General features: G+C 37.7%; 1 protein-coding gene across 2 annotated transcripts in view; it reads left to right on the forward strand.

The window, feature by feature from the left end:
• The window catches only part of SNAPC1 (small nuclear RNA activating complex polypeptide 1), a 35,797-nt gene extending 8,342 nt beyond the window's left edge, over positions 1–27,455 (forward strand). The window contains exons 5-11 of one of the 2 annotated variants that reach the window (XR_011504621.1): positions 4,484–4,642; positions 6,164–6,232; positions 6,932–6,994; positions 10,224–10,374; positions 21,221–21,316; positions 23,813–24,068; positions 24,924–27,455. Coding sequence is in view for 1 of the 2 variants with exons in the window: in XM_014868507.3 (XP_014723993.2) it covers positions 4,484–4,642; positions 6,164–6,232; positions 6,932–6,994; positions 10,224–10,374; positions 21,221–21,316; positions 23,813–23,874 (600 nt within the window). In the remaining variant the exon portion in view is untranslated. Of the gene's footprint in view, positions 1–4,483; positions 4,643–6,163; positions 6,233–6,931; positions 6,995–10,223; positions 10,375–21,220; positions 21,317–23,812 lie in introns of both variants that reach the window. The other variant, XM_014868507.3, reaches the window with a different exon arrangement.

Below are 27,455 nucleotides of genomic sequence, written 5' to 3' on the forward strand. Positions count from 1 at the left end.
AGTGAAAGAGGGATGAGAGCTTTGAGTTGCTCAAATGTTTCTCTGTGTTCTAGGTGCTGACATGTTTTACTAGCTTCAGCCTGTCAGGTTGCATCTATGATGTTTGTAATTCAGGTATCAAGTTGATTTTTGAAAGCACTCTGGGACTGCTCTGTAAAATGACTTTATTTTTGAGCAAGAATTGTTACTCTGAGGGCTGTGGATCCCTTTCCCTCCTAAACTGTATGATAAATTGAGTGTCATCCATATGGATGCTTGGTTAGGGTGAGGTACCATAACTATCCTTAGATTCTCAAAGGTGTTCGTACCCCCCGAAAGGTTAAGAATTACTGCATTAGAAGGAAATTGAATACTGACTGTCTAAAGACGTAGTATAGGGCAGGAGCTATACAAGATGTTTTGTGTAGATTATTTTACTCCTCACAACATCCCTGCAAAATAGGTGCTTAAATAATTTATAATTAATTTTTTTAAAAGTAGGTGTTTTAATCCCTGATTTAAAGTTGAGGTAGGGGCTGGCCCCGTGGCTGAGTGGTTGGGTTCATGTGCTTTGCTTCGGCAGCCCAGGGTTTCGCCAGTTCAGATCCTGGGTGCAGACGTGACACCACTTCTCAGGCCACGCTGAGGCGGCATCCCACATGCCACAACTAGAAGGACCCATAACTAAAATATACAACTACGTACTGGGAGGGTTTGGGGGGAAAAAAGCAGAAGAAAAATAAGTAAATAAAGTTAAGGTACAGAGATGCTAAGTTAGGAAGTGATGGAGCTAATCTTCTGTATGGCTGCAGTGCCTGTTGGACCGCAAAGGCCTTGTCCGAGCTGGGACTGGGGTTAGAAATCTGTCATTCAGCACACATCCGAGTGAAGTATAACAAAAATTTGGATCTTTGCTCTCTAGCAGCTTAGTGAGAAAGAGGTAGGAGAGATTATATGTAGAGAAATAAATGTGATAAGAGAACTTGGTATAATAGAGGGAATTTGTATTTTGTCTTTTTGGTAGAGGGAATCATTTAAAAGTTTGAGAGCTCGGAGAGACTTAAAGTATATATTTAGGTTTAGGGTAAGGAGCCAGTTAGGAGAGGTTGTGTAAAACAGAGGGAGCAGGGTTCCCGCTGTGGAGGAGTTGGGTGGTCTGTGATCAGGAGCCCGGTGGAGAGAGAGCCTTGAGCAGGAGAAGGCACACAGCTTCCTCTGAAACTTGAGAGAAGGAGGTGAAAAGGATTTGTGTAATTTGTTGTGAGGAAGAGAAATAGAAGGCAAGCAGACCTGATAGCCTGAATTTTGAGAGGGCTGTAGGGGTTCAAGGAACTGAGGATTGAGAAAGTTTGGAGTAGCCGTTGTGGAGAAAGAAAGATTTTGGGATACTAGAAGGGCGCTAAGGAGCACTGATGTGAGTCATAAAGGGAGAGGCAGAGGATGTTAGAGCAGCAGGACACTGTTCTCGCCAATGTTCTCCCAATGAAAGAAGATGATTGGAATCCAGTTATAATTTTTGATTGTTGACCAATATGGTGGTAGAATGTTAATTTTTTTCCAACATACCTTCTTAAACATGCTTTTTGATTTTTTTTTTAAAGGTACGCTTTTTTGGTGAGGAACATTGGCCCTGAGCTAACATCTGTCACCAGTCTTCCTCTTTTAAGATTTTTTAATTTTTCTCCCCAAAGTCCCAGTACATAGTTGTATATCCTACTTGTAGGTCATTCTAGTTCTTCTAGTGGGATTCCACCACAGCATGGCTTGATGAGCAGTGTGTAGGTCCACACCCAGGATCCAAACTGGTGAGCCCTGGGCTGCTGAATTGGAGCGCGCAAGCTTAACCACTCGGCCGTGGTGCTGGCCCCTGCTTTTTGATTTTTAAGCTCTTTTACTACCATGTGTTGAATTAAAGCCTCCTGTGTTGAAACAAAAATTGTGTTTGTCAGCAGAAAGGTGTGGAAGATTTTAGAGAACATAGCTGGGGAGCTGGTCAAAGTGTCATTGGAGAGGAGGGTCAGAAGGCTGGCTATGAAATGCTTATTCCTGGAGTTTTCTAGGAATGGAATAGACTGCGTGAAGTCATCCTGACTTTATCTAGGGTCTTTGCCTTGCCACAGATCTGCTTTGAGAGACTTTTCCTTCATTACCTCTGTTGACTCTCTTCATCCCGTCCTAGCATAGCCTTTGACCCTTTCTCACTGATAATCCTTAAATTTAATCCTTTTCTACTTTCCTTCTACTGCCTGCAAATGCTGTTAAGTCTCCATGTCAGCACACCTGAATTCTGATCATGATTCTGCCACTCACTGGTTCTCACTGTGTGATTAAGGAGGATAATAAAATGAAGAGAATAGGATATTGAATCAAAACATCTGATTTTTAATTCTAACTTTGCTACTTAAATATGACCTCGAGTCAATCATTTCATTTCTGAGTCTGTTTCATAATGGCCATTGTGTGTTGAGTTTTACACATATGCCAGGAACTATATTAGATGTTTTACATATATCTCACTAATCATTATTAGTAACCCTGCAGAGGAGGTGATATTTTTTTAATTTTAAAAACAAGGAAGCTGAGGCTTAGAGAAGTTAAGTAATTTGCATAAAATAAGGTGCAGACCTTGGCTTTGAATGTTCAAGTCTGTAAGGCTCCAGTCTATGCACTTTCTTTTTTTTTTTTTTTTTTTTTATTAATGTTATGATAGATTACAACCTTGTGAGATTTCAGTTGTACATTTTTGTTAGTCATGTTGTGGGTACACCACTTCCCCCTCTGTGCCCTCCCCCCACCCCCCCTTTTCCCTGGTAACCACCGATCAGATCTCCTTATCAATATACTAATTTCCACCTATGAGTGGAGTCATATAGAGTTCGTCTTTCTCTGACTGGCTTATTTCGCTTAACATAATACCCTCGAGGTCCATCCACGTTGTTGTGAATGGGCCGATTTTGTCTTTTTTTATGGCTGAGTAGTATTCCATTGTGTTTATATACCACATCTTCTTTATCCAATCATCAGTTTCTGGGCATGTAGGCTGGTTCCACGTCTTGGCTATTGTAAATGCACTTTCTTTTATTTCTTTTTTTTTTTTTAATGATTTTTCCTTTTTCTCCCCAAAGCCCCCTGGTACATAGCTGTATATTTTTTTAGTTGTGGGTCCTTCCAGTTGTGGCATGTAGGACAGCGCCTCAGCGTGGCTTGATGAGCGGTGCCATGTCTGTTCCCAGGATCCTAACTGGTGAAACCCTGGGCTGCCGAAGCAAAGCACGTGAACCCAACCACTCAGCCACGGGGCCGGCCCCTCTTTTATTTCTTACTCCTTTAACTTTGCATAGTGCTTGTCCTTATACAGAACACTGTTACTTATGTAAGCTCACTTAATACTTGTACAGTGGGTTAGGTGGCATTACTTAATTTTGTACAAGTGTGGAACGTGATTCCCAGATTGAGGAATTTGTTCCAGGTCACAATCTAGCAAGTGACAGAACTCAGACTCAGAACCAGGTCCAGCTAGTGGTCTTCCTCCTGTCCTGTTGTATTGCATGTTGTAAAGTAATGGAAGTACAGCACATTGTAAACTAAAAAGTTAGGGGCTCCCATGCCTGGACTCTGTTCCCCTTTGAAGATCCTGCATATGTGAGCACTCATCACTCCTGAGCAGTTTCTGATTCCTTGAGTAGATGTCTGTTGATTCCATCGAAGTCTGCTGGAAATCAGTTGAGTAGCCTAACTCAGGGATGACTCAGATGTTGCAGTGGCCATCTATGATGGAGAGGTCAGTAGTTCTCTCCTGGTCTGTGAGTCAAGTCCCAGTAGTGGTTTTATCTTATTTCTTAAGTCTGCGTGCATTGTGCTTTCTCCTTACCTCACAGACTTGCCCATTTGGCTGGAGGTTTGGGGGAGGCAGGTCTGATTAATAAATGGTACCTCAAATGGTGTCATAAATCATCCTCTGTTTCTTTTAATCCTGAGTCTTATCACTGAAGTAATGATGAAGCTTATGGAGACAGGCGCACAGGCTTTGAAATTTGTGCAAGTGAGCACATCTCTGGAGGATTGGGTGAGAGTCATTATGTAGGAATTTCCAGCGGAGCATAAAGAACTATGTAAATATCTTTGATGTGACAATATGAAAGAAAAATGTGATCTTAGTTATCAGTAGTGGTATTTAACATTATGTTATACTACAAATAATTTTTATTATATCCAGGAATGCAATCCTATGTTAACTAATTAGTCTTTCCCCAGTGTCTCTCCATACAGTGTATATTAGTTAATGTTTGCAAAGTTGAATTCAGTGAGTCCATACCTCTGGAAAGCAGCCTTCATTAATAAAGTTGTAAAGTTCTGTTTGCATGATTATATTATTTTCAAAATGCTGTAGCATGTTAATCCTTATCAACTCAGTCACTTTGGAAGGGCATTTTATTTTATATTGGTTTTGCCTTTAAGTTTCTCCTCAAAAATTGAAATAAAAGACTCATCTTTTCACTTTTAGGAAATGCTGAATGTTCATGATCATTATCAGAACATGAAACATATAATTTCAGCTGATAAGTCCAATCCAGACAAAGCCCTCAGCCTGATAAAGGATGATTTCTTTGACAATATTAAGAACATAGTTTTGGAGCATCAGCAGTGGCACAAAGACAGAAAGGTACGCGACTGCTTGTTTGGTACCTCACTTCTGCATCTGTATGGTTCACGGGCAGCTCGACGTGGGCCCTGATGTTTAGAGGCAGACTGTTGAGTAACTCCTGTCCTGTGGAGTTAGGGTTCAGGGGCTTTCCTTTTCCCGTTCTGGCTTTGCCGCTTGTTAGCTATGGGATCTTATTTAACTGTGCAGTCTGATTTTATATATGGTTATATATATAATTAGACAATTATAATTATATAATATATAACAAATATTTTATATATATAGTTATAGAGGGATAAGTATCTTGGCATACCACAGATTTATTACAATCTTTATAATTTAGTATTTTCCAGAGGTTGCACACTGGCAGTCTTTGGGCCAAATCCTGCGCACAGATGGACTTTGTTTGGCACGGTGTTGATCCTAATGTTGTTTTAAAAATTTGAATTAATTACTAATATTTAAATATTTGTGGACTTTCCTTAAAATTCCAGACATCCAGCTTCTCTTAAAAATCAGAGGTTTGGTAACACTGGTCCCACTTTGCTGCATGACAGCAGACAGCTAGACCTGAGTGGTGCTTCTCCCATTGTGACCCAGCACGTGCTTCTCTGTTTACCACATGCTGTATCTGCCTTGGTGTATCCGTTTACAAATCTCATCAACACAAATCTTCAGTTTAGTGTTCTGGTCCAAATACAGATGCTGGAACTGCCCATGTTCCACATTAACCTTTTCAGCTAGAGAAACTTTTTTACTCTGGAAGCCGAAAGGCCAGCACTGCTAAATTTACCTTTGAAACCACTGCTTCATCTTATTTTAGTGAATACTTCTAGGAAAAAATAAAAGTGAAAAATGAGCAATTTCTAATTACTTACTATGTGTCTGAAAGTGTGTTCGAGTTTTCACAAGTGCTAGATAGGTTTTGTTATTTTATATATTGCCTTTTAGAAGGATTTGTTGCCACTTTTTGACTTTCTACTATATAAAAAGGATACTGGCTCAAAAGTTAATTTTAGAAAAGATAAACAAGGTGATGAGTAGATAACAGTCTTGGGAAAAAGGGAATAATTTGCTGCTTCTACCCACATTTATTTTAATGAGAGAAAGCACATTTTAGAATGTTTGAATATTTTAGGTGCTACAAATCGGTTACATAAATGACGTAGGCATTTAATGTAAAAATCTGTTTTGCTACTCTCTTTTAATAAATAAACTCTCTTTAATGAGCATTATCAAGACCTTCGGAAACCTGAAGGAAAGGAGGATAAGCCAGTTTTCTTACTACCACATAAAGAGCATGTCATCCTTCATTAGTAGGAGGATTTAGACATCTTACTGATGGATTTCAGCACTATTCTGAACCCTAACTCTAGTCTTCGAGTCAGGTGGCGAGCCATGCTGCAATAGCATGAAGCCGTCTTGTAGGTTTTCAGTAATTGACAGTAGATGATTCTTATTGTTCTGAAATTGATTTGCAATTAATTTTTAGTTAATTTGAATTGTAAATGTATATATATAACTTTTTTGCTCTTTCAGAATCCATCCTTAAAATCAAAAGGTAAAGATGGAGAAGAAAAGAGGGAAGGCAATTCACAAGAATCAGAGGTCAGAAAAATTCCCTGTATCATTGCTTACGGGACAGTAGTTTGGTTAGCTTCTTTTCATTTTATGTGTGGCTATGATTGTGTACACTAAGCACTATGACCCTTGGTCAGTATTATAATAAATATCTTAGAAAATTCTGAAACATGGCTCTGTGAAGAGCTAGTCTGTTCTTTACTGGAAACCTTGTGAAAGACAGTAGGTGTAGACTGCGAGTGAGGATATTCACAGTTTTCAGCAGGGAAAAGGAGGGATGATGGTGCATCAGTCCTTACAGGGGCGGAGGACGGCTTTGTAATGTCTGTGCTCACTTCCTGTCAGCCTTTCAGCCTGTGTGGAGGTGAAGCTCCTTTTACTGCTTCCACCCCCCAGAGTTTTCCTCCACCTTAGTGGACGAGACAAGGAGCCTGCTTTGGGCATAGGAGGGAATGGCCTGGTCACCAGGGCTTTAGTCTGTATTATCCTTAAATCCTGAATGAAAATGGTCAGTACCTGTGTGGGTGGTTTCATGCCACCTGCTATGAGAATGTGGTGTGTGTTTAAGTGTCTTTACTCAATATGTGTCCAATAAATGTTAGTTTCTTTTACCCTACCTTCTATCTCAAATCTTATTGCTGATAACAAAATACTTGGGTTTTCATGATTTTACTTAATGTTTATGTGTTTTAACTTTTTCCCCTTCCTGTTTATTTTCGCTTCCAGAGATGTGAAAGGGCAGAATCATTAGCAAAAATAAAATCAAAGGCCTTTTCAGTTGTTGTTCAGGTAAGTTATTTCCTTAGTAAGATAATTTAGAAGTTGACTTGATGCTTTTTTAATTACATTTTTATTTTTCATCAAAGTAAAACATGTGCGTAGTTTAAAAGTCTAGTAATACTATACGGCTTATATAGCCCCACAGTCCCCTGCTCCACCACCTCCCACCCCTGCCTTCCTGACCTCAGGGCTCAGCCGTCTTCAGCTTTTTCTCTTTTGGCTGTTTCTTCTGGTATTTACCCTGAATATTGATGCCATTCTTCTTTATTGTCTTCCAGCTTCTTGTATTCCTCATCAGAGAAGGTTTTAGGATTTTCTCTTTATCCCTGGAGTTCTGAAATTTCGTGATAATGTAACTGAGTGCAGGTCTTTTTCCCATTATTGTCCTTGGCTCTCATGGTGGGCGTCCTTTTGATCTGATAGCCTTCAATTCTGAGAAATTTTTTGTATTATTTCTTTGATAGTATGCTTTACTGCATTTTTGCTCTTTTTCTTTCCTTGAATTTTCCTTCTCATTTTTCTTTTTTGTTTTCAATCTTCCTCTTTTCAGGAAGATTTCTTAGACTTCATCTTCTGAACCATTATATTGAATTCTTTCTTTTTAATTTCATCTTTTTTTTTTTTTATTTTTTGAGATTGGCACCTGAGCTAATCTTGAGAAGATGTTGTCAATCTTTTTTTTTTTCCCCTCCTTCGTCGTCTTCTCCCCAAAGCCCCCCAGTACATAGTTGTATATTCTAGTTGTAGGTCCTTCTGGTTGTGCTGTGTGGGACGCCACCTCAGCATGGCCCGATGAGTGGTACTATGTCCGCGCCCAGGGTCCAAACTGGCAAACCCTGGACTACTGACGTGGAGCATGTGAACTCAACCACTCAGCCACTTTGCCAGTCCCCATTATATTGAATTCTTTATTTTTGCTGACATTTTTTCGTTACTAAGATTTTTTTCTTGTTCCAAGAATCTTTTCTTACTTGAAAAAATGTGTTCTTTATCTTTCTTTTCTGGATGCAGTATCTATCTCTTTGAGGATATTGATTACAGTTTTTTGAAGTTTCCTTCTCTTTCCTCAGTGCTCCTATTTTTGTTTAGTTTGATCTCTCTCTTTCATTTTGGTGGCTGTTTTCAAATTTTTGAAGATCCTCAGACCATATTTAAGACTGGTCATGTGGAGATACAGCTTTTTGACCTCAGTATTTCTTTCTCTTGGATCTAGGCTTTTTTTTTTTTATTTTTTTAACCAGAGAGTAGTCTTCCATCCCCTCATCTTGGGGAGGAAAGTGGTAAATGAGCCAAGCTGCTAGTGGTGGGAGCCTCCTGAGAGAATCAGCCAAGAGGCTTAGCATTCCTTATGCAGGTTTTCACTGAACCTCCCTATGTTCAGTAGCAGGCGTTATCTGTCCCTTCCCCAGCTCTTGCAGTGTCCTCAAGCCTCCAGCTTCTCTGGTCTAGCTTCCCCAGAGAGCAAACCTCCTGTTCTCTACAGGAGGGGGCTGGTTGTTTAGTTTAGACACTAGGAAAAGGGACGCTATTCCCTTTGTAGATTTGCAACATTTCTACCCATATTTTTAGTCCCATTTCTGTTGACTCCACTTCCTGATCCACTTGGACCAGCTTGCTTTACAGTAACTTCCTCAATACCGGCCATTAGATTTCAGCTCTGTTCATTCTGTTAAATGAGCTGTCATTCACTCTCCCACTTCCACAATGTTGTTGTTTTTCTTTACAGCTGCTTTGTTTCCTGTTGTCTCTATTTCGTGAGTTTATTTTTATTCCTTTACTCTCATTTTAGTGGGATTTCAGGAGAGAGCACTGATAGATTTATGTGCTTAATCTCATGTTTTTCTGAATTCTTTGCATGAATCTAAGAATTTTATTCTGTGGGAAATTACTGTCATATTCTGGTTATAGAAATAAAAAAGAATAAGTAAAAAAATTAAAAGTGACTATAGATTAGTTGTGTTATATATTTGCTATACCACAGTAAATTGAGTACAAAATATTGTTGAATGAAAGCACCAAGGACAATAAATTATTCCAAATGCTTTTTAAACTAGAACCATTTCCATTTTATATAGTGCTAATTTTATATAGTGCTAATAGTGATGTTTAATGCATATCCTAAGACGTTATGAAATACTTTTTAAGAATCATTAAATTATTGGGCCTGCCCGGTGGGGCAGTGGTTAAGTTCGTACATTCTACTTTGGTGGCCTGGGGTTTGCTGTTTTGGATCCAGGTATGGACCTATGCACCACTTGGCAAGGCATGCTCTGGCAGGTGTCCCACATATAAAGTAGAGGAAGATGGGCGCAGATGTTAGCTCAGGGCTAATCTTCCTAAAAAAAAAAATTCATTACATTATAATCCCCATAAATTGTTATAAGTATGTATCATTGCATAGTTGTGGTTTTTTTCTTTAAAGAGGCGTCATTAACATACAATGCATGGTAGCTTTTTAACAGCTGTTCATACCTGCCCTGCATATATGACATTAACTGAGAACTGTGTTAGTCAGGACTCTCCTTAAGCAAATAAGGGAATTCATTGACTGATGTAACTAAAAAGTCCTTGGACTGTCCCTCCATTTCTCACCTTTTTTGTTGCTTTCACTAGCTTCAAGTGCTGTTTATAACAGCTCCAGCCTTGCATGTCCCCAGCTTTAGGTTCAATGGAAAGGGAGGATTTTCCTTCCTAAGAGTTAAGCAAAATTCTAAAATTGAGTTATATCAGCTATGAAACAGATCATGCCCACCCTGAGCAAATCATAGTGGCCACGGGGATGTGAAACTCGTTTTGACTAGATGGGGCCACGTGGCCATACCTGCAGCCAGGCGTAAAGTAGTTCCACTAGAAACTTACGGTGATAACTAAGGAAAACAAGATGTTGTTAGAAGAAAGGGAGAACAGGTTGTTAGGCAGTAAAGAGAGTACTTGGTCTTTACACCTCCATTTCCCAGCCATTCAACTGCAACTACATTTTAACCCAACAACTACATTTTAACTCACTTTAAGTATATGGTGACGACAGCTGCAGGGAACTTTTCCTGTTGTAAAGATAAAAGAGTATATACATGTGACAGGTATTAAGCAAGCCAGGATAATGGTAAAGTACTTTATTATAAGTATTTCCTTAAATCCTTCCTCCTCTTAGATTGTGTATTTTGCCTTTCCCTCAATTATCTATCAGTTGGATTCATTGTGTGATTAGTTGTGGTTAATTGGATTTCTAACTCTTAAGGCTTCCAAGTCAAGAAGGCATCGCCAAGTCAAACTTGACTCTTCTGACTCTGATTCTGCATCTGGTCAAGGACAAATCAAAGCAACTCGGAAAAAAGGAAGCCAAGACACACTGAAATCAGCAGGAAGGAAGATGTCTTCCAGGAACAGAGGTAACTTTTAAAGTCTTTTTGAGACCCAACAAGGGAAAATGAGTCTTCTTTACAACCTCCCCTCACCTTTTTTCTTTATCAGAAAGGATCTGATAGTTGTTTGACTGAGAACCTCGTGAGATTTAATATTAAAACTAAGTTTTCTTAGATTCTTAGACTTACTGCTGAAAGGGACCCTAGGGGTCATCAAATTCATCATTTCGTAGATGATGAAATTTAGGCTCATACAGATTAAATAACTTGTCCAAAAGTGATATAGCTAGATAGTTATAGAAATCAGTCTAGAATTATCCAGACCATACTTATTAGTAATTTTTGTGTGTGAATCAAACTTATATATAAATAAGTTATCTGATAAGTAATATAATCTATAAACCATATTTCTCTTTAGCTGCACTAATTAACCTGCACTTGGTTTTCTTTTGAAATAGTGTATCTATAAAATTACTTTGGTATTTGGTTTTTGAAGTGATGACTATATTTTGGGGGCTGGCCTGGTGGCACAGTGGTTAAGTTCACACGTTCTGCTTCTCAGCAGCCCAGGGTTCGCCGGTTCGGATCCCAGGTGCGGACATGGCACCACTTGGCACGCCATGCTGTGGTAGGCGTCCCACGTATAGAGTAGAGGAAGATGGGCAAGGATGTTAGCTCAGGGCCAGGCTTCCTCAGCAAAAAGGAGGAGGACTGGCAGTAGTTGGCTCAGGGCTAATCTTCCTCAAAAAAAAAAAAAAAGACCATATTTCAATAGCTTTAAAAACTTACACAAATTATATATATATGTGTGTGTGTATATATATATATACCATACATAAAGTTGGAATCTGATTAGCAGGCTCAGGAAAAAAAAACCAGGCATTAGAAACATTAGTTAATACTTAATGCCCAGTATAAAACACACTCCTGGCTACTGCAGCGGTATATGAAGATATATTATAGTCTTTTAAATGTTTTTTTCCTCGATTGAGGCAGTGGAGGGAGAACTGAAGTTAAATGCCTTTAACATAGTCCAGATATGGTTAAGTTTTGTGATAGTTGCTTGAAGTGCACTGAGAATTCAGAGGAAGGGATACCGCATTTGCTGAGGATAATCAGGAAATACTTGAAAAGGAGAATTTCTAGTTCTTTCTACAAAGTTAGCAGATAATGCGAAGAGAACTGTTAGACCAATCTCACTTACAATGATTACTGAAAAATCCCAAATTATATGTATCAAAAGAATTCCAGATATAAAACAACTTGAATGAGTGCACTCATTCTAGGATGCAAGGATGGTGCAGTTAGGAATCGATATAATGTAATAATATATAGTCAGTATAATTTGCCATATGAATGGGTTAAAGGGGAAAATGTGAATTCATTTTAATAGTTACCAAAAAAGACATTGGATAAAATCCAGTATACATTCTTGATTTAAAAAAAGAATTTCTCTAGATTAGGGGATCAGCAAATTGTTTCTGTAAGGTCCAGATAGTAAATATTTTAGGCTTTGTGGGCCATGTGGTTTCTGTCACAGCTGCTCAACTCTGCCATTGTAACATGAAAGCACATATAGACAATATATAAGCAAATGAGTGTGCCCATGCTCCAGTAAAACTGCATTTACAAAAACAAGTTTGGGGCCAGATTTGGCCTGTGGTCATAGTTTGTCACCTTCTGCTCCAGATAAAACAAATAGGTGGTTATTTCTTTAACCTAATTTTAAAAAGAGCGAGTGTTGTGTGTGTGTCTGTGTGTTATTAGACTAAAAGCCATTTTTACTGGTAATACATAGAAATATCACAATTTTATTTAACATTGCTCTTAAAGGGCTAGTCATAATTAGGCAGAAGAGTCAAGTGATATATGATATCAGAAAGAAAGGCTACAAAATGATCATGATTTGAAAATGATTAATTTGATGCCTTAAAAAATATCCTAAAGACAATTTGCTGAAAAGAATTAGGAACAAAAATTTCAGTAAGGTAGGGATACCACAACAGACCTTACAGAAATTAAAAGGTATTATAATAAGGAAAAATTATGAACAGTTTTATGCCAATAAGCTTGATAGCTTAGATAAAACGGATATGTTTCTGGAAAGACACACATTTCTGAAACTAACATGAGAATAAATAGAAAATCTGAGTAGTTCTATATTTACTAAACAGATTATATTCCCAGATGGCTTCACTGGGAATCCTAGCAGACATTTGAGAAAGGAAATCAATCCTGTTCTTTCAGAAAATGCAAAAAGGGAACACTTCCCAGCTTATTGACATTATAAGAAAAGAAAACTAAAGAACATACGTGTAAAAATCCTCATGAACATATATGTAAAAATCCTTGCAAAATATTAGCAAATTGAATCCAACAATGTGTTAAAAGGACAATTATTATCACAAACTAGGGTTTATTCCGGAATACAAGGTTGATTTAACATTAGAAAATAAACCAACATAATTCACCATATTAGCAGAATAAGGGAGAAAAGCTGTGTAATCATCTTAGTATATGTACACAAAATCCAGCATCTAGTCATGATAAAAACTCTGAGCAAATTAGGATTAAAAGGGAATTTCCTTAACCTGATAAAGGACTTGTATGAGAAACTATAGCCAACATCATACTTAAAGGTGATTTCCTCCTAACATTGGGAACAACGTAAGGATGCCTGCTCTCATTGCTCCTATTACACATCATACTGGAGGTCCTAGCCGATGCAATAAGACAAGAAAAGGAAACAATAGACATTTAGATGGGAAAGGAAGAAATAATACTGTCTCTGTTTGCAAGTATAATTATTTTTTACACAGAAAATCCCCCAAAATCTACACAGTAGCTACCAGGACTAATAAGTGAGTTTAACAAGGTCATGAAATACTGGGTTAGTATTTATACTAACACAGAATAATTAGAAATTGAAATTTTTTTAAAGTACAATAACACCAAAAACACAAACTACTTCTTTATGTAGCTAACAAAACATGTTGTAGGATCTGTATGCTGAACGCTACAAAACAATGATGAAAAAAATCAGAGAAGATTTAAATAAATAGAAAAATGGTCTTCATAGATTAGAAGACCTGATGTTGTTAAGATGTCCACTAATCCTAAATTGTTCTGTAGATTAAATGCAATCCCAATAAAAAAATCCCCATGGTTATTTTGTATAAATTAATAAGCTGCTTCTTAAGTACATATGGAAATGCAAAGAAACTAGAATAGCTAAAAGAGTTTTGAAAAATAACTGTAAAGCTTCAGAACTCAAGACAGTGTGCTGTCTGTGAAAAGATAGACACAAATCAATGGAAAATATTAGAATCTACAAGTAGATCCATACATGTAAGGTCAATTTTATTTTCAATAAAGATGCAAGGGCAATTCAATGGAGAAAGGATATTCTTCAATAAATGGTACTGATATAATTTTATATCCATATGAAAAAACAGATCCTCAACTCACACCTCACATCATAAACAAAAATTAATTCAAAATGGATCATAGACCAAATGATAAAACTTGAAGAAGAAAACATAGAAAATGTGATCTTGGGTTGGGCAAAGATTTTTTTATATGACAAAAAGCACAAGCCATAAAAGAAAAAGAATTGATAAATTGGACTTCCTCAAAATTAAAATTCTTTGGAAGACACTGTTAAGAAAATGACAAGATTGGTGCTGGCCCCGTGGCTGAGTGGTTAAGCTTGCGTGCTCTGTTTTGATGGCCGAGGGTTTTCGCTAGTTCGGATCCTGGGCGCGGACATGGCACCGCTTCTCAGGCCACGTTGAGGCGGCGTCCCACGTGCCACAACTAGAAGGACCCACAACTATAACATACAACTGTGTACTGGAGGGATTTAGGGAGAAAAAGCAGGACAAAAAAAAAAAAAAGACAAGGCACAGCCTGGGAGAAAATATTTGTAAAATACGAGCCTGGTAAAGGTCTTGTATCCAAAATATATAAAAAACTTTTAAAACTCAGTAATAAATAAACAGCCCAATTAAAAAATATAGGAAAAAGATTTGAACAGACACGTCACCAGAGAAAATATGTGGATGGCAAATAAAAACATGAAAAGATGCTCACCATCTTTAGTTATTAGGAAAATGCAAATTAAAATCACAATAACATTCCACTATTCCCTGTCAGAATGGCTATAAAAACCAAAAAGCATAAAACAGAACATTTGGAACCTTCATACACTTCTGGTGGGTATCCAAAATGGTATAAATAATCACTTTGGAAAACCTGCAGGATTTCTTTTGGGTTGTTTTGGTGAGGACGATTGGCCCTGAGCCAACATCTGTTGTCAATCTTCCTCTTTTCTTTTTTCTTTTTCTCCCCAAAGCCCCACTACATAGTTGTATATCCTAGTTGTACGTCCTTCTAGTTGTTCTGTGTGGGACGCTGCCTCAGCATGGCTTGATGAGCAGTGCTAGGTCTGCGCCCAGGATCCAGACCAGTGAACGCCAGGCTGCTGAAGTGGAGCCCACAAACTTAACTGATAAGCCTCTGGGCCGGCCCCTGCAGTTTATAATAAATTTAAACATACACTTACCATATGACCCAGCAGTCCTACTCATGAGAAATGAAAACTTATTTACCAAAGAGAAATGAAATGAAGTGAATGAAATCAAAACTTACATTCACACAAAAATTTGTATGCGAAAGTTTTATTCGTAATTATGAAAAATTGCAAACAGCCTAAACATCTTCTACTGGTCGTTGGATAAACACACTGTGGTGTAATCATACAGGGAAGTAGTACTCTGCAACAAAGGAGCACAACAAAGGATACATGTAATAACATGTATGGATGAATCTCCCATGCCTCGCCCTGAGTGAAAGAAGCCAGACACAAAAGGCTACATGCTTTATGATTCCATTTATAAGATGTTCTGGAAAAGGCAGTCTATAGGGACAGAAAACAGATTATTGGTTTCTAGGAATTAGGGATGGAGGGGCTGTTGACTGCAAAAGGGCACAAGAGCAACTTTTGGTGTCAGAGACCTGTATTTTGATTGCAGTGGTGATTGCACAACTATGCATTTGTCCAAACTTCGAGATCTGTACATTAAAAATGGTGAATTTTATTATTTGTTAGTAATACTTCAACAAATCTGACCAAAAACCAAACCACAACAAAATCTGAGGACATGAGGAAAAGATCGATGAGTTTGATTGTATTTGAAAAATTGACTTGTAGGGTCTGTCCCCATGGCTGAGTGGTTAAGTTCGAGTGCTCGACTTCGGCACCCCGGGGTTTTGCTGGTTCAGATCCCAGGCACGGACATAGCTCTGCTCATCAGGCTATGCTGAGGTGGCGTCCCACATAGCACAACCAGAGACACTCAACAACTAGAGTATACAACTATGTACTGGGGGCCTTTGGGAAGAAAAAAAAATTCTAGTAGATTAAAATATTTTTTCTAAGGTATCAAAGATACTTAGGTTTAGAAACCTGCACAAGCATTTTTTATTAATAATCAACCTTCCTACAAGTACAGCAGAAGGGTAAGCTGGTCAAGCTGCTTTCTTAAATACTTGAAAAACAAGTCTTTTCGTGTGGATGAGGAACACAGGAGGAGCAAGTGCAAGATAGGAAAGGAAAGAATGTAAATTCCTTTTCATCGTAAATGTTTGCCAGATACAATTTATGAAATACCAATTCCTTCACTAGCCATATTTTATTACTTAATGTAGTTGGCTAAAACATTTTATTAAATTCTGAAATTAACTTTTAAGGGCCAGGCTCTTTAGCACGTCTGAGATTTGTTACTGCATTTACTGAGGTGTGCCAGGGAGGACATAACCTTGAGAAAGAAAATGTAATAAAATATGATCTGAATTCACATCTGCAATCCTAGCTCCACTGTTACAGCTGACCAGCTTTGTAGCTCCAAAGGTATTGTAAATACTCTAAAGCAGAGGTCATTTGTTATTCTGTACCTCAATAAAGATCCAAGTGCTGACTTCATAGTTTCTCTTTAATCAAAAGTTCACTTCCTTAAACTGGAAAATTATTTTTGATTTCAAAATTATTTAAAAACAAGGCACTTCATACTCCATAAAATGCAAAAGATCTTGCAAAACCATTTGCAGCACATGTGGTAATGTTAAAACTTCTAATTTTATTAGAGATCTTATAAATTAATAAGAAAAGCGCCACCACCCAGCAGAAAAAATGGGCTTAGGACACAAACAGGCAATTCACTACAAAATTAATTTCATTAATAATTAAAGAAATGTAAATTAAAACATGATTTTTATATAATTTATTAGCTTGGCAAAGATTAAAGATAACTGGATACCATTGATAGTGAAAGTTTGAGGAGATAAAATCTGAATTTAAGTGGGAGTATGAATTGGCACGTCCTTTTCAGAGAGCAGTTGGGAATCATTAAAATTTTAAATATGCATGCCTTTTAACTTAGCAATTCAGTTTCTAGGAACTTATCCTTTACAAGTGCTTACAGGTGTTACAAGTGACAAAAACACAGGACATTCATTGCAAGATTATTTGAAATGACAAAGATTGTAAACAACTCAAGTGTATAACATTGAAAAATTGGGTACGTAAAATTATTGTCAGTCTGTACAAAGAAATATTTTGCAATTATTAAAAAGCTGGAGAAAGTTCTATATATACTGACATGAAAATGTGTCCAAAATATATTGATACATTGCTTAATGAAAATGTATTTTTAAAGAAGAGTATGATTTAATTTCCACTAGTAAAAATAAATGTAGACACAAATGCAATATATATCATTGAAGAAGTCTAGAAGCATGTGAAGTATTAACGGTGGTTAATTCTCAGTGATGGGATCCTGAGAAATTTCCAAGTCCATAAATCTCTATAATGTTTGAATTTTATGATAACCATATGTTACTTTAGTAATCAGAAAAAACCCAAAGATTTAAAAATAAATAAATAAATGTAACAGTAATTCCACAGACCAAGACAGGTAGAGGGATTGGCATGAAAAAAGGTGAAGTAGTTGAAAGGATAGAGTGAGGGGTCCTTTTGCCTGGAGTGTAAAGGAGGTCTTGAGGGGTCACTATTAATAATGTAGAAAAAGGGGCCCGGCCCTGTGGCCGAGTGGTTAAGTTCGCTTGCTCCCCTGCGGTGGTCCAGGGTTTTATCGGTTCGGATCCTGGGCATGGACATGGTGCCGCTCATCAAGCCATGCTGAGGCGGCGTCCCACGTGCCACAACTAGAAGGACCCACAACTAAAATATACAACTATGTACCGGGGGGCTTTGGGGAGAAAAAGAAAAAATAAATGTAGAAAATATGTTGACGGTTATACTGGGACCAGGCTGTAAATGTAAAACTAAGAAGTTTAGACTTACTTTGGTAGGCAGAGGGAAGTCATCTGAGACTTTTGAGCAAGAAAAGTGGCACGACCAGTTTTCTTTGAAGAAAATCAGTCTGGGAATATTTGGTAGGTAGGTGGGGACAAACTGAAAATAGGAACACTAAGTAGAAGGCTGTTGAGGAGTAATGAGTATCTGGCATGTGGTTGTAGGAATTAGAAAGCAGACAGATATGAGAACCCATGTGTAGCTACAAGTAACCAAATATAGAGGCTGATGGAGAGGGATTTGACACGATGATTCGTGCCTAAGCAGCTGGGGGAATGTTGGTGCCTTTAACAGAAATAAGGATCACAGGATGAAGATTTCAGTTGGGGGAGAATTTGCCCCAATCCGCCTTTCCGCCTCAATTCCTCTAATAGCTGACTAGCACGTGAATGTGCTCAGTAGAGTGATTGGATTTACCTAAGTTCGTACTATTTAAGCTACAGCTACACCTGTTCACCATTCTAGACTATGATGTGTGTTTCTGGAAGGACATGACTAATAGTGATGATATGATGGTGAAGATGATAGCAGCTATTGTTTATGTAACACTTAATCTGCCAACTTTTCACATGTCCAAAGTCACCTAGCTAATGAATCGAGCTGAGACTTGAATGGCAGTCTGTCTGAATCCAAGCCTGAATCTTTAACTGCTATACTTGCTGTCTCTCAAGTAATTGGAAATGTGGATCTGGAGCTCAAATTAGACATGCACTCAAGTAAGTTATAATCTAGCTGCATGTCTAGTAATCATTTGTTTTGAGGTTGAGCAATACTTTATTAGTTATAATTGCATCCTGAACAATTAGCTTGGAGCATAGTAAAGCTATCTGTTTGACACCCTCTGGGAAATTAGTTTTGTGGATAACTGAGGTTAATGATTTAAATGTCAAAATTTATTTTTTAAAAGTTTAATTATTCTGCTTGATATTTTTCTAAACATATTATATTCATCTTATTTTTCTTGTTTTCTTCAATGTGTATTTATTGTTTTTATAATTAGAAAAATACTAAAAATGTATTTTATGCTCTCCTATTTTTCTAGAACAATATATCCTGAACATAATTTAATTTTCTCTTTCTGACTGTTATCATCGTGAGCATATTATTTTACTGGGTTATATAATATAATGATCCTATCAAATATCTTAAGTGTGGGGGGCAGTTTATCTGTATACTTATGTCTTCATGCTGTAGTACTTTGTCCAGTCTGTCTTATTTTTTAAAGATAGTTTGTCATATTTGTTGTGGGTGTCTTCTTTCTGTTCTCACTGTGCAGGCTTGTAGCAATTTTTTTGCCCTTTCGCTGCTGCTTAAATGTAATGGTTTAAGAAACGGGTTGGCCATTCATCTCAGTTTTATGTAAAATAAATATAATTAAGTTCTGGGTAGATGCTTGAGGACCATACCTGTGCCTGAAGCTCATTGAGCCTTATTTACTATGTGGACTTTGAGATAAACATCCTGAAGTTTTGTGTGCTTACTTCTTAGTTCTTGGCTGCATAATAGGTGGGTGAAGCACTGTATTTGTTTTTAAGTGCCTTTAGAGAATATTGCTTTTTATTTTTTAAACTTATTCATATAATGTAGAAATGGAGCTCTAAAGTACGGTTAATCATCATGTGACTAGATGAAGGTTTATTTCTCAGCTGTCAGTTTTTAATTCAGAATCCTTTCCTTGGCGCTGGCCCCATGGCTGAGTGGTTAAGTCCGCATGCTCCACTTCGGCAGCCCTGGATCCTGGGTGTGGACTGGCCCTGGGTTTTGCCAGTCTGGATCCTGGGTGTGGACGTGGCACCGCTCATCAAGCCATGCTGAAGTGGCGTCCCACATGCCACCGCTAGAAGGACCCACAACTAAAAGCATACACAACTATGTACCGGGGGGCTTTGGGGAGAAAAAGGAAAGATAAAATCTTAAAAAAAAAAAAGAAATCCTTCCCTTGACATTGTCGGATAGATTCTGTTAGGTTGTAAATGTGGATTTTAAAAAATCATTAATAACTGATATGGATCGACATGGCTAAAAGATTTTGAAGAACCGTATTAGAAATTTGGATAGATTGTACTGATATAATTTTGTGAGCAACTGAAAAATTGTATAGGTTCAAAGTCTGAAAAAGCATGTGATTAGATATGGAAAGATTTCCTAAAAGATTATCTATCATCTTAAAAATTATGTAAGAAATTATTGAAATCAGGACTTGCAAGTAAAGGTAAAATTCTATTTTAATGACTTAATGGAAAATTGGTATTATTTTATTGTTTGAACTGTGTTTAAAATGGAAGCTTATTGCTGCGGTTTAGTCAACTCCATCTTAGAGTAATCTCTTCATTCCATAAAATCTGCTCCCGTTAAGATCCCAGCATACATGTGTTCGGAGGGCTTAAACTCATTTTCATTTAATTTCTTGCCTCCTGTGCTGACAGATATTTATTAACATATGTGCTCTGTAAAGTATTTTGTTATAACATGGTTGAATCCATGGGGCCAGCCCCGTGGCCAAGTGGTTAAAGTCCTGTGCACTCCACTTTGGCAGCATGGGGTTCACAGGTTCAGATCCTGGGTACTGACCTACTCCGCTCGTCAGCCGTACTGTGGAGGCATCCCACATACAAAGGAGAGGAAGATTGGCACAGATGTTAGCTCAGGGTGAATCTTCCTCACAAAAATAAAATAGTTGAATCCATATTTAATCATTTAATAAATATTTATGGAGCCCTTAATATATGCCAGGCACTTTCTGAGTGCTGGAGATACATCAGCTGAAACCACCCAGGATCTGTCCTTGGGAAACTTCCATTCTAGGGAGAGAGGCCGACTATGAAGAAACAAACTAATGTTTGCTCTGTCAGGTGGTGAAGTGTTGTGGAGAGGAGTAAGAGAGACCGTGTGGGGGTTGCTACTTGGACATGGAAGTGCGGTGCTAAGTGAGACTGATATGATAATCGTCTTTGATAAATTTCATGAGGATATTCTTAACACAACAGAAGGTTGATGTAGAAAACCTCCTATGTTTTAGAAAATGGAAAGTCAACGGCAAATTATGACTGGAGAAATATATCTTGTAGAGCATATGTGGTGATAAGAGAAAGAGTGTCTGCATTCAAAAACAAGGCTGTTAACTTTAAAATTACATTTGTGACTAACTAATAAAGTGGAAGTAACACACATGATTACTCCCTGATGTCTGCAGATATAACCTGTGCTGGCACGATAAAGATGGAATAGGATAGCTGTGTTTGGCTGATTTTGTTTCTTCCCTTTTCTTTCATTTTCTTTACTTTAATGGAAGAATCAGAGATTATTTTCAAAGCATAGATACAAATGTATTAATACTTTAAAGAAGATAAAAATGCATATTTCTGTTTACCATTACAATTTTAGTCTTCAGTTTAAATATCTAATTTTTATGTTGTAATAATGACGTTGTGTAAAAATTTTTCTCAAAGATTAATATTCTTTGTTTTCATATAAAACTATTTTCCCAACTATTTTCAGATGATATGCAGAATGTTCATAAGGAAGATAAATCTTTAAGTCTGAGTATGCCTGTAATTACAGAAGAGGAAGAGGAGAATGAAAGTAGTGAAACAGGTACAGATGAAATTTCCTCAAACTACTGAGGGAAAGTTCTGCTTGTAGAGCATCGGGGTTTAGAACCCTCGAAGAGCATGATGGTTGACTACACATGATGGTTGGTTTGGCATACTGGAGAATTTTGGTATAAATCATGCCGTTAATCGTGACACTTAAAAGTAAATACAATAAATGAATGTATGTGGAGAAGCAGGGATTGGTCGAGGGGAGAGGTGAAGGGTAGGGAGAACTCCTGTTGTCAGTAAGTGACATCCCTACTCGAGAGGGCGTCTTGTCTGCATGTGTTCCTAACAAAGGGCAGGGTTCACAAAATGTGAATTTCTGGATATGAAAAAGAAGATTTTACTGTTAAAAAGTATTTATTTCTAGTAAATGGAAATTTTTCACCTATGAAGTGACAGTTGTAACTAAATAGTGGTATATTGCACAATATGAATTAAAATAGCTATACTTTTAGCATTGTTTTTCATAATTTGTAGTATTAAACAATAAATGTTATCTCCAGTAATAATTACAGTATTGCAGGGAATGTTATAGTTAGCAGGCTAGGCTTGTTAACTGTTGATGATAATGAATATAATGTGTGTTAAGAATGCTGCCTAATTGCTTTTTTGTCATTTTGGCTCAGTATTCACTCTGCAGGCATTTACTTAGTGCCTGTTGTGTTCCAGGCACTCAGCTAGGTACAGGGATTTAAAGATATATATACTATAAGAATTTAAGGACTGTTTTATTTTGATCTCAGGGATTGAAGATCTGAGCACAGTGACTGGCCATAGTGGACCTAAGTAAACGTTGGTTGAATGAGACAGATCAGTCTGTGCCCCTGAGGACCTTTCAGTTTAGTGTGGGAGAGAGGCAACTAAAGTACGTTATAGTAAAGAGAAACAGGGTGCTATACAAGCATATAGAAGACAACGGACAGTTAAAGGGCGTATTTGTTCCTTCTGTGGTTGGCTAATGTCAGCATAAAACAGTCCTTTACGATCTTTAGAGTTTCAGTGTATTTTCTCTCCAGTCTTGATTGGTGGCTTTTATTGTGAGTCAGCAATTAATAACACACACACACACACACACACACACACAGACATGTCTTTACGGCCACCTGGCAAGTCCCATTCCAAAATCTATCAGCTTGTGATTTTTACAAGTTTGTTTTTCATCAATAATTACATATGGACAAATATAACAACTCAAATAATTTTGTAATACTCATTATAAGAAACCACAGTCTTCTGACTCTGACTCCCATTTCACTCCCCAGAGACAACCACTTTTAACTCTTTACTAATTATTTTAGTAGTTACTGCCATGTCTCTAAATAACATACTTATATTGCCACTTCTTCATGTTTTAGTTCTCTATGTTATCTATTGACTTCCACTGAGGAAGGTGAGGGCTCAGTTATCTTTAATATATTCTTCACCTCCCACCCCAAACACATGTATATTTCTCACCTCCACCCTCCCAAAATAATTATTATGCTAGTTAGATTAGTATTCGTATTTTAGTATATATCAGCATACACTAGTATTAGATTAGTATTCAGCAGTTACAAAACATTGACAGGGCCATGAAATGATTCTTACTTAATCAATATATTTATTGTTTTCCCTAGAGAATTAATAACTTCTTTTTCGCCTTCTTAGTTAATTCCTTTTTTCTGTGTATCTATCACTCATTTACCCCCGAAGTCTTCCTGCCTTGTGTGAATCTCCTCTCGGTACATTCAGACACGTTGGCATTTCGTCAGTTTTGTTAGCCTCCCCGTCCCCACCCACTGCCCCCCCGCCCCTCCCTCCAGGCCGCCTGCCCCAGCCTGTGCCTCTGTCCCGCCCGCCACTCTTCTGAGAGTCTTTCTTTTTCTTCTTAATTTTTCCCTTGTCTTTTCTTGTTCATTTTACTGTCACTCTCTCTTGTTTTTCGTTGGTAGGGAATGTTTCTGTTCTTTACATCTTTCATAATTTTTGTGTTTTTGTATCTTCTGTAATTTTCTTTGTTTTTAATGATCAGTAACTTTTAGGTTCCCAACTGTTTCTAGATGGACACTTAATTGAGTTTTGGTTATGGCGTCTGCTGTGGTAGCCAAAAAAATGTATGGTATAGTGTTTTGGGTTACATTTCAGGTTTAATTGAAATTGAAACCTTAGTCACTTTATCTCTCTCAGCACTGGTCAAGAGACCCTTCAGATCTGGCACGTGGAGTCCATGCTAGATATAGGGTGGGCAAACCGACAGGAAACAACTTCAGAGTAGCTTATTTTTTTTAAGTAGGATTCAGGATGACTAGGATCTACATCAGTAAATTTTCAACTGCAATATCATTTTGAAGAAAAAAGTCCTGTGTATGTCAGGTTGAAGGCTTCTTGTTGAGTCTTTGGTCTGTGGGTGTTATTACTGTCGGACCAGATAGACATCTGTGTAGTTTAAATGTGTCTTATCAATTAAGTATTATTTTTTTAGACCTGACAGACTTCTTAATTTTGTCTTTAGAGTTCACTGCACTGAAGAGGAAAAGAAAACACAGAACAAAGAGCTTGGTGTCAAGTTCTTAATTTTGAACTTTCTGATGGAAGAAAAGATTTATTTGTGTATTGCACAGGAAGACTTCCAGTATTAAAAATAATTCTTCTGGGGCGCCAGCCCGGTGGCACAGCAGTTAAGTGCGCATGTTCTGCTTCAGCGGCCCAGGGTTCGCCGGTTTGGATCCCGAGTGTGGACATGGCACTGCTTGGCAAGCCATGCTGTGGTAGGTGTCCCACATATAAAGTAGAGGAAGATGGGCACGGATGTGAGCTCAGGGCCAGTCTTCCTCAGCAAAAAGAGGAGGATTGGCAGCAGATGTTAGCTCAAGGCTAATCTTCCTCAAAAAAAAGATAATTCTTCGGGAAAACGTAGTTTATTTCTTTGAAATGGCAATACTTTAATACAGTTCTGGAATAAAAGTACAAAAATTAGAGTAAGACTTTACTCCAGAATTTAATTTTAATATTTTCTTGTATGAAATCTGCATAAGTGAAGATAAGATTTGGATTTAGAATATAATAGAAATGGTCCTGTTATTTGCAGATTATTATTATTTCTTACCACTTTTTGTGGTATTTTACTGTCTTAGTACAGTTCTGGTAATATTAACTATTCTATTTAAAATCTTTTTTCTTGAAATATTAATGTTTATGAATACATGTTTATAAATTACATGTAATATTTATTACATGTAAATGTAAATATTAATCTTTATTACATGTCATTTGTATCTACAGTCTGGTAATGAATTGTGTATGATGTATATTAGCTATTTTATGTATTATATGGTTAAATGCAAGGAAGTTTTGGCCTTATTTGCTTTATTTTTTAACATGAAAGTTGCATAATCAGTAACTTTTGTGATTGGTAACTTACAAAGCTCAGTTTCTACTTCTGCAGTCAATTCAATATGCTTTAGTGCTTGTTTTAAAGCTCCCCTTGGTCTAACATTTATATGCGCATACATGTATGTTCGTGTATACACACACACATATGATCGGATTAGTCAATACATTGTTCAGGTACAACATTTAAATACTGATTCATTCTTTTCTTTTCTTTCTTTTTCTCCCCAAAGCACCCCGGTGCGTAGTTGTATATTCTAGTCATGAGTGCCTCTGGTTCTGCTATGTGGGACACCACCTCAGCAGTGCCATGTCTGTGCCCAGGATCCGAACCGGCGAAACCCTAGGCCACCGAAGTGGAGCGCGTGAACTTAACCACTCAGCCACGAGGCTGACCCCTCATTATTTCTAATAAAACCTTTAAGAGTGGTAATGTAAATTCCAGAATGTGTCTATAGTACAGAATAGTTGGTACTTACAGAAAAAAATTCTGTGGCTTCATGAATATGCCTCTCTGTTAATTTCTCATTCAAGATGTTTAAGTGGAGATTGCTTAAGCCTGTTGTTTGAATTGCTGCCAATAGCAGACCATCTCCATATCATGTGGCTGGCTCAGCCTGTCTTATAGTTGATTATATTCCATGTTGTTTTCCAGCATCGTATATTTCAGGAATTCTGCAAATGTTCTATGAGAGAAAATATGTGATGTCTATAATCTTTTTAAATCAAAATACTAATACTAGCCTAGATAAAACTTTCACTTATTAGAATTTATGCTTTCACATTAGCTATTAAACAAAATTGTTTCCGTTGACTGCCTTCAGATGTTTCTGGAAATAAATGGGGCAGTTTTCATCACATGGACATTGGGCAGAGCCTGGATGTAAATACTCGGGTGGGGCATTCAGAGGCCTGGATCCACTATTAGCTACTTCTATGCCAGATTCTTTGCTAGAATTTGATGAATAAAATGTACAAATCTTGTACGGATAACACAATGAGTTGCCCTCTCTTTTTTGGCAACAGTGCTTTCAAAATACGAGGTATCATTTCACTTGTACAGTGAAGAAACTGCCTCAGGATGGTAGGTGCCTTGCCCACAATCACACAGTTACTGAGCTATGCATCTGGGATTCAAATCCAAGGCACTCTCCTACAATCTCAGTGTCATTTTGTATAAGCCCACAGAAACGGAAATCCAGAGGGGTACTTTTGACTGCAAGCAGTAAAAGCCCACTTCACAATGGCTTAAACAATAAGGAAAGTCTAATTTAAAACCAGTTGAGTATTGGGGCCGGCCCAGTGCCGTGGTGGTTAAGTTTGTGTGTTCCGCTTTGGTGGCCCGGGGTTCGTAGGTTTGGATCCCAGGCGCAGACTTAGGCACACCACTCATCAAGCCATGCTGTGAGCGTCCCACATACAAAACAGGGGAAGACTGGCATGGATGTTAGCTCAGGGACAATCTTCCTCACCAAAAAACACCAGCAGTTGAGTCTCAATGCGGGCTGGCTCTGGGCTGTTTAGTGCATCAGTTCCATGACGGCTTCATCCACCCAGGATTGGGTCTTCAGGGCAAGCTTCCTCTCAGTGCAGGGAACTGTTCACCAGCCAAGTTCCTTGCCGAGGGCCACCCTGCAGGCATGCCTTTCTAAGGATGGCAGTCTCAGGCCTCCATGTTGCCTCTTGCACAGGCTCATTTTCACTATTTCAGACAGTGCTGCATTGAGCTTTGTGTGTAAATCCTGGCTCACTTATATTGGTATTTCTGTTGGATAAATCTACATGTGGATTTGCTTGTCAAACTGTGTATATATAAAATTTTATTAATTATTGCCAAATTGAACGCCAAAAAGACTGCCAGTTTACATTCCTACTAAGTATTTGTGAGGGAATTTTTGTAATTGTTCAGTTGAATATAGCCTGAATCTTATCAGCCAAAAATGTAGAAAGAGAAGTAACATAATTGGATGAAGCAATGTGTGTGGTTACATGGTTACATGGTCCCATGGGGCAGATGCGGCGCTGCCGCTGGGAGCAGGTTTGTCAGGAAAGTGTTGTTTTTGGTTTTTTTTTTGGTTTTTTTGAGGAAGATTAGCCCTGAGCTAACGTATGCCACCAATCCTCCTCTTTTTGCTGAGGAAGACTGGCCCTGAGGTAACATCCGTGCCCATCTTCCTCTATTTTCTATGTGGGATGCCTGCCACAGCATGGTTGACAAGTGGTGCATAGGTTCGTACCTGGGATCTGAACCGGCGAACCCGGGGCTGCTAAAATGGAGTGTACAAACTTAACCACTGCACAACCAGGCCGGCCCCATGAACGTGTTTTGAAGATAGTGTGAAGCACTTGATAGATTTGCTTTAAATGTGAAATTGAAGCTTATTAAACAGTTCAGATAGAAAATATTTATGTTTAACAGTGGTTTTCCAGAATTAAAATGTGGTATCCAAATACTGGTTACCTATTACAGTAAGCTGTTTGTGTTGTCAACTGGATTATAATAAAATAACTGCACCGAGTCATAAATGCAGGATTTTAATATTAAATATTTACTAAATTAATGTTTTGTGGAGGAGGAGGGATCATGACAGTATTCATAAACAAGCTATATTTTAAAACCATACCACTTTCAGAAATCTTAATATGTGAAAGTATTGTTCAAAGTAGGAAATTGGAATTATAGTAGTTTTAATATTATATGCCAGGTTTACTTGGTGTATCTAAAAAACAAACAATGAATAAAAGAAGTGGAACCATAAAGAAAA

The sequence above is a fragment of the Equus asinus genome, chromosome 7 (genome assembly GCF_041296235.1).
Source record: "Equus asinus isolate D_3611 breed Donkey chromosome 7, EquAss-T2T_v2, whole genome shotgun sequence".
NCBI classification, from domain to species: Eukaryota; Metazoa; Chordata; class Mammalia; order Perissodactyla; family Equidae; genus Equus; species Equus asinus.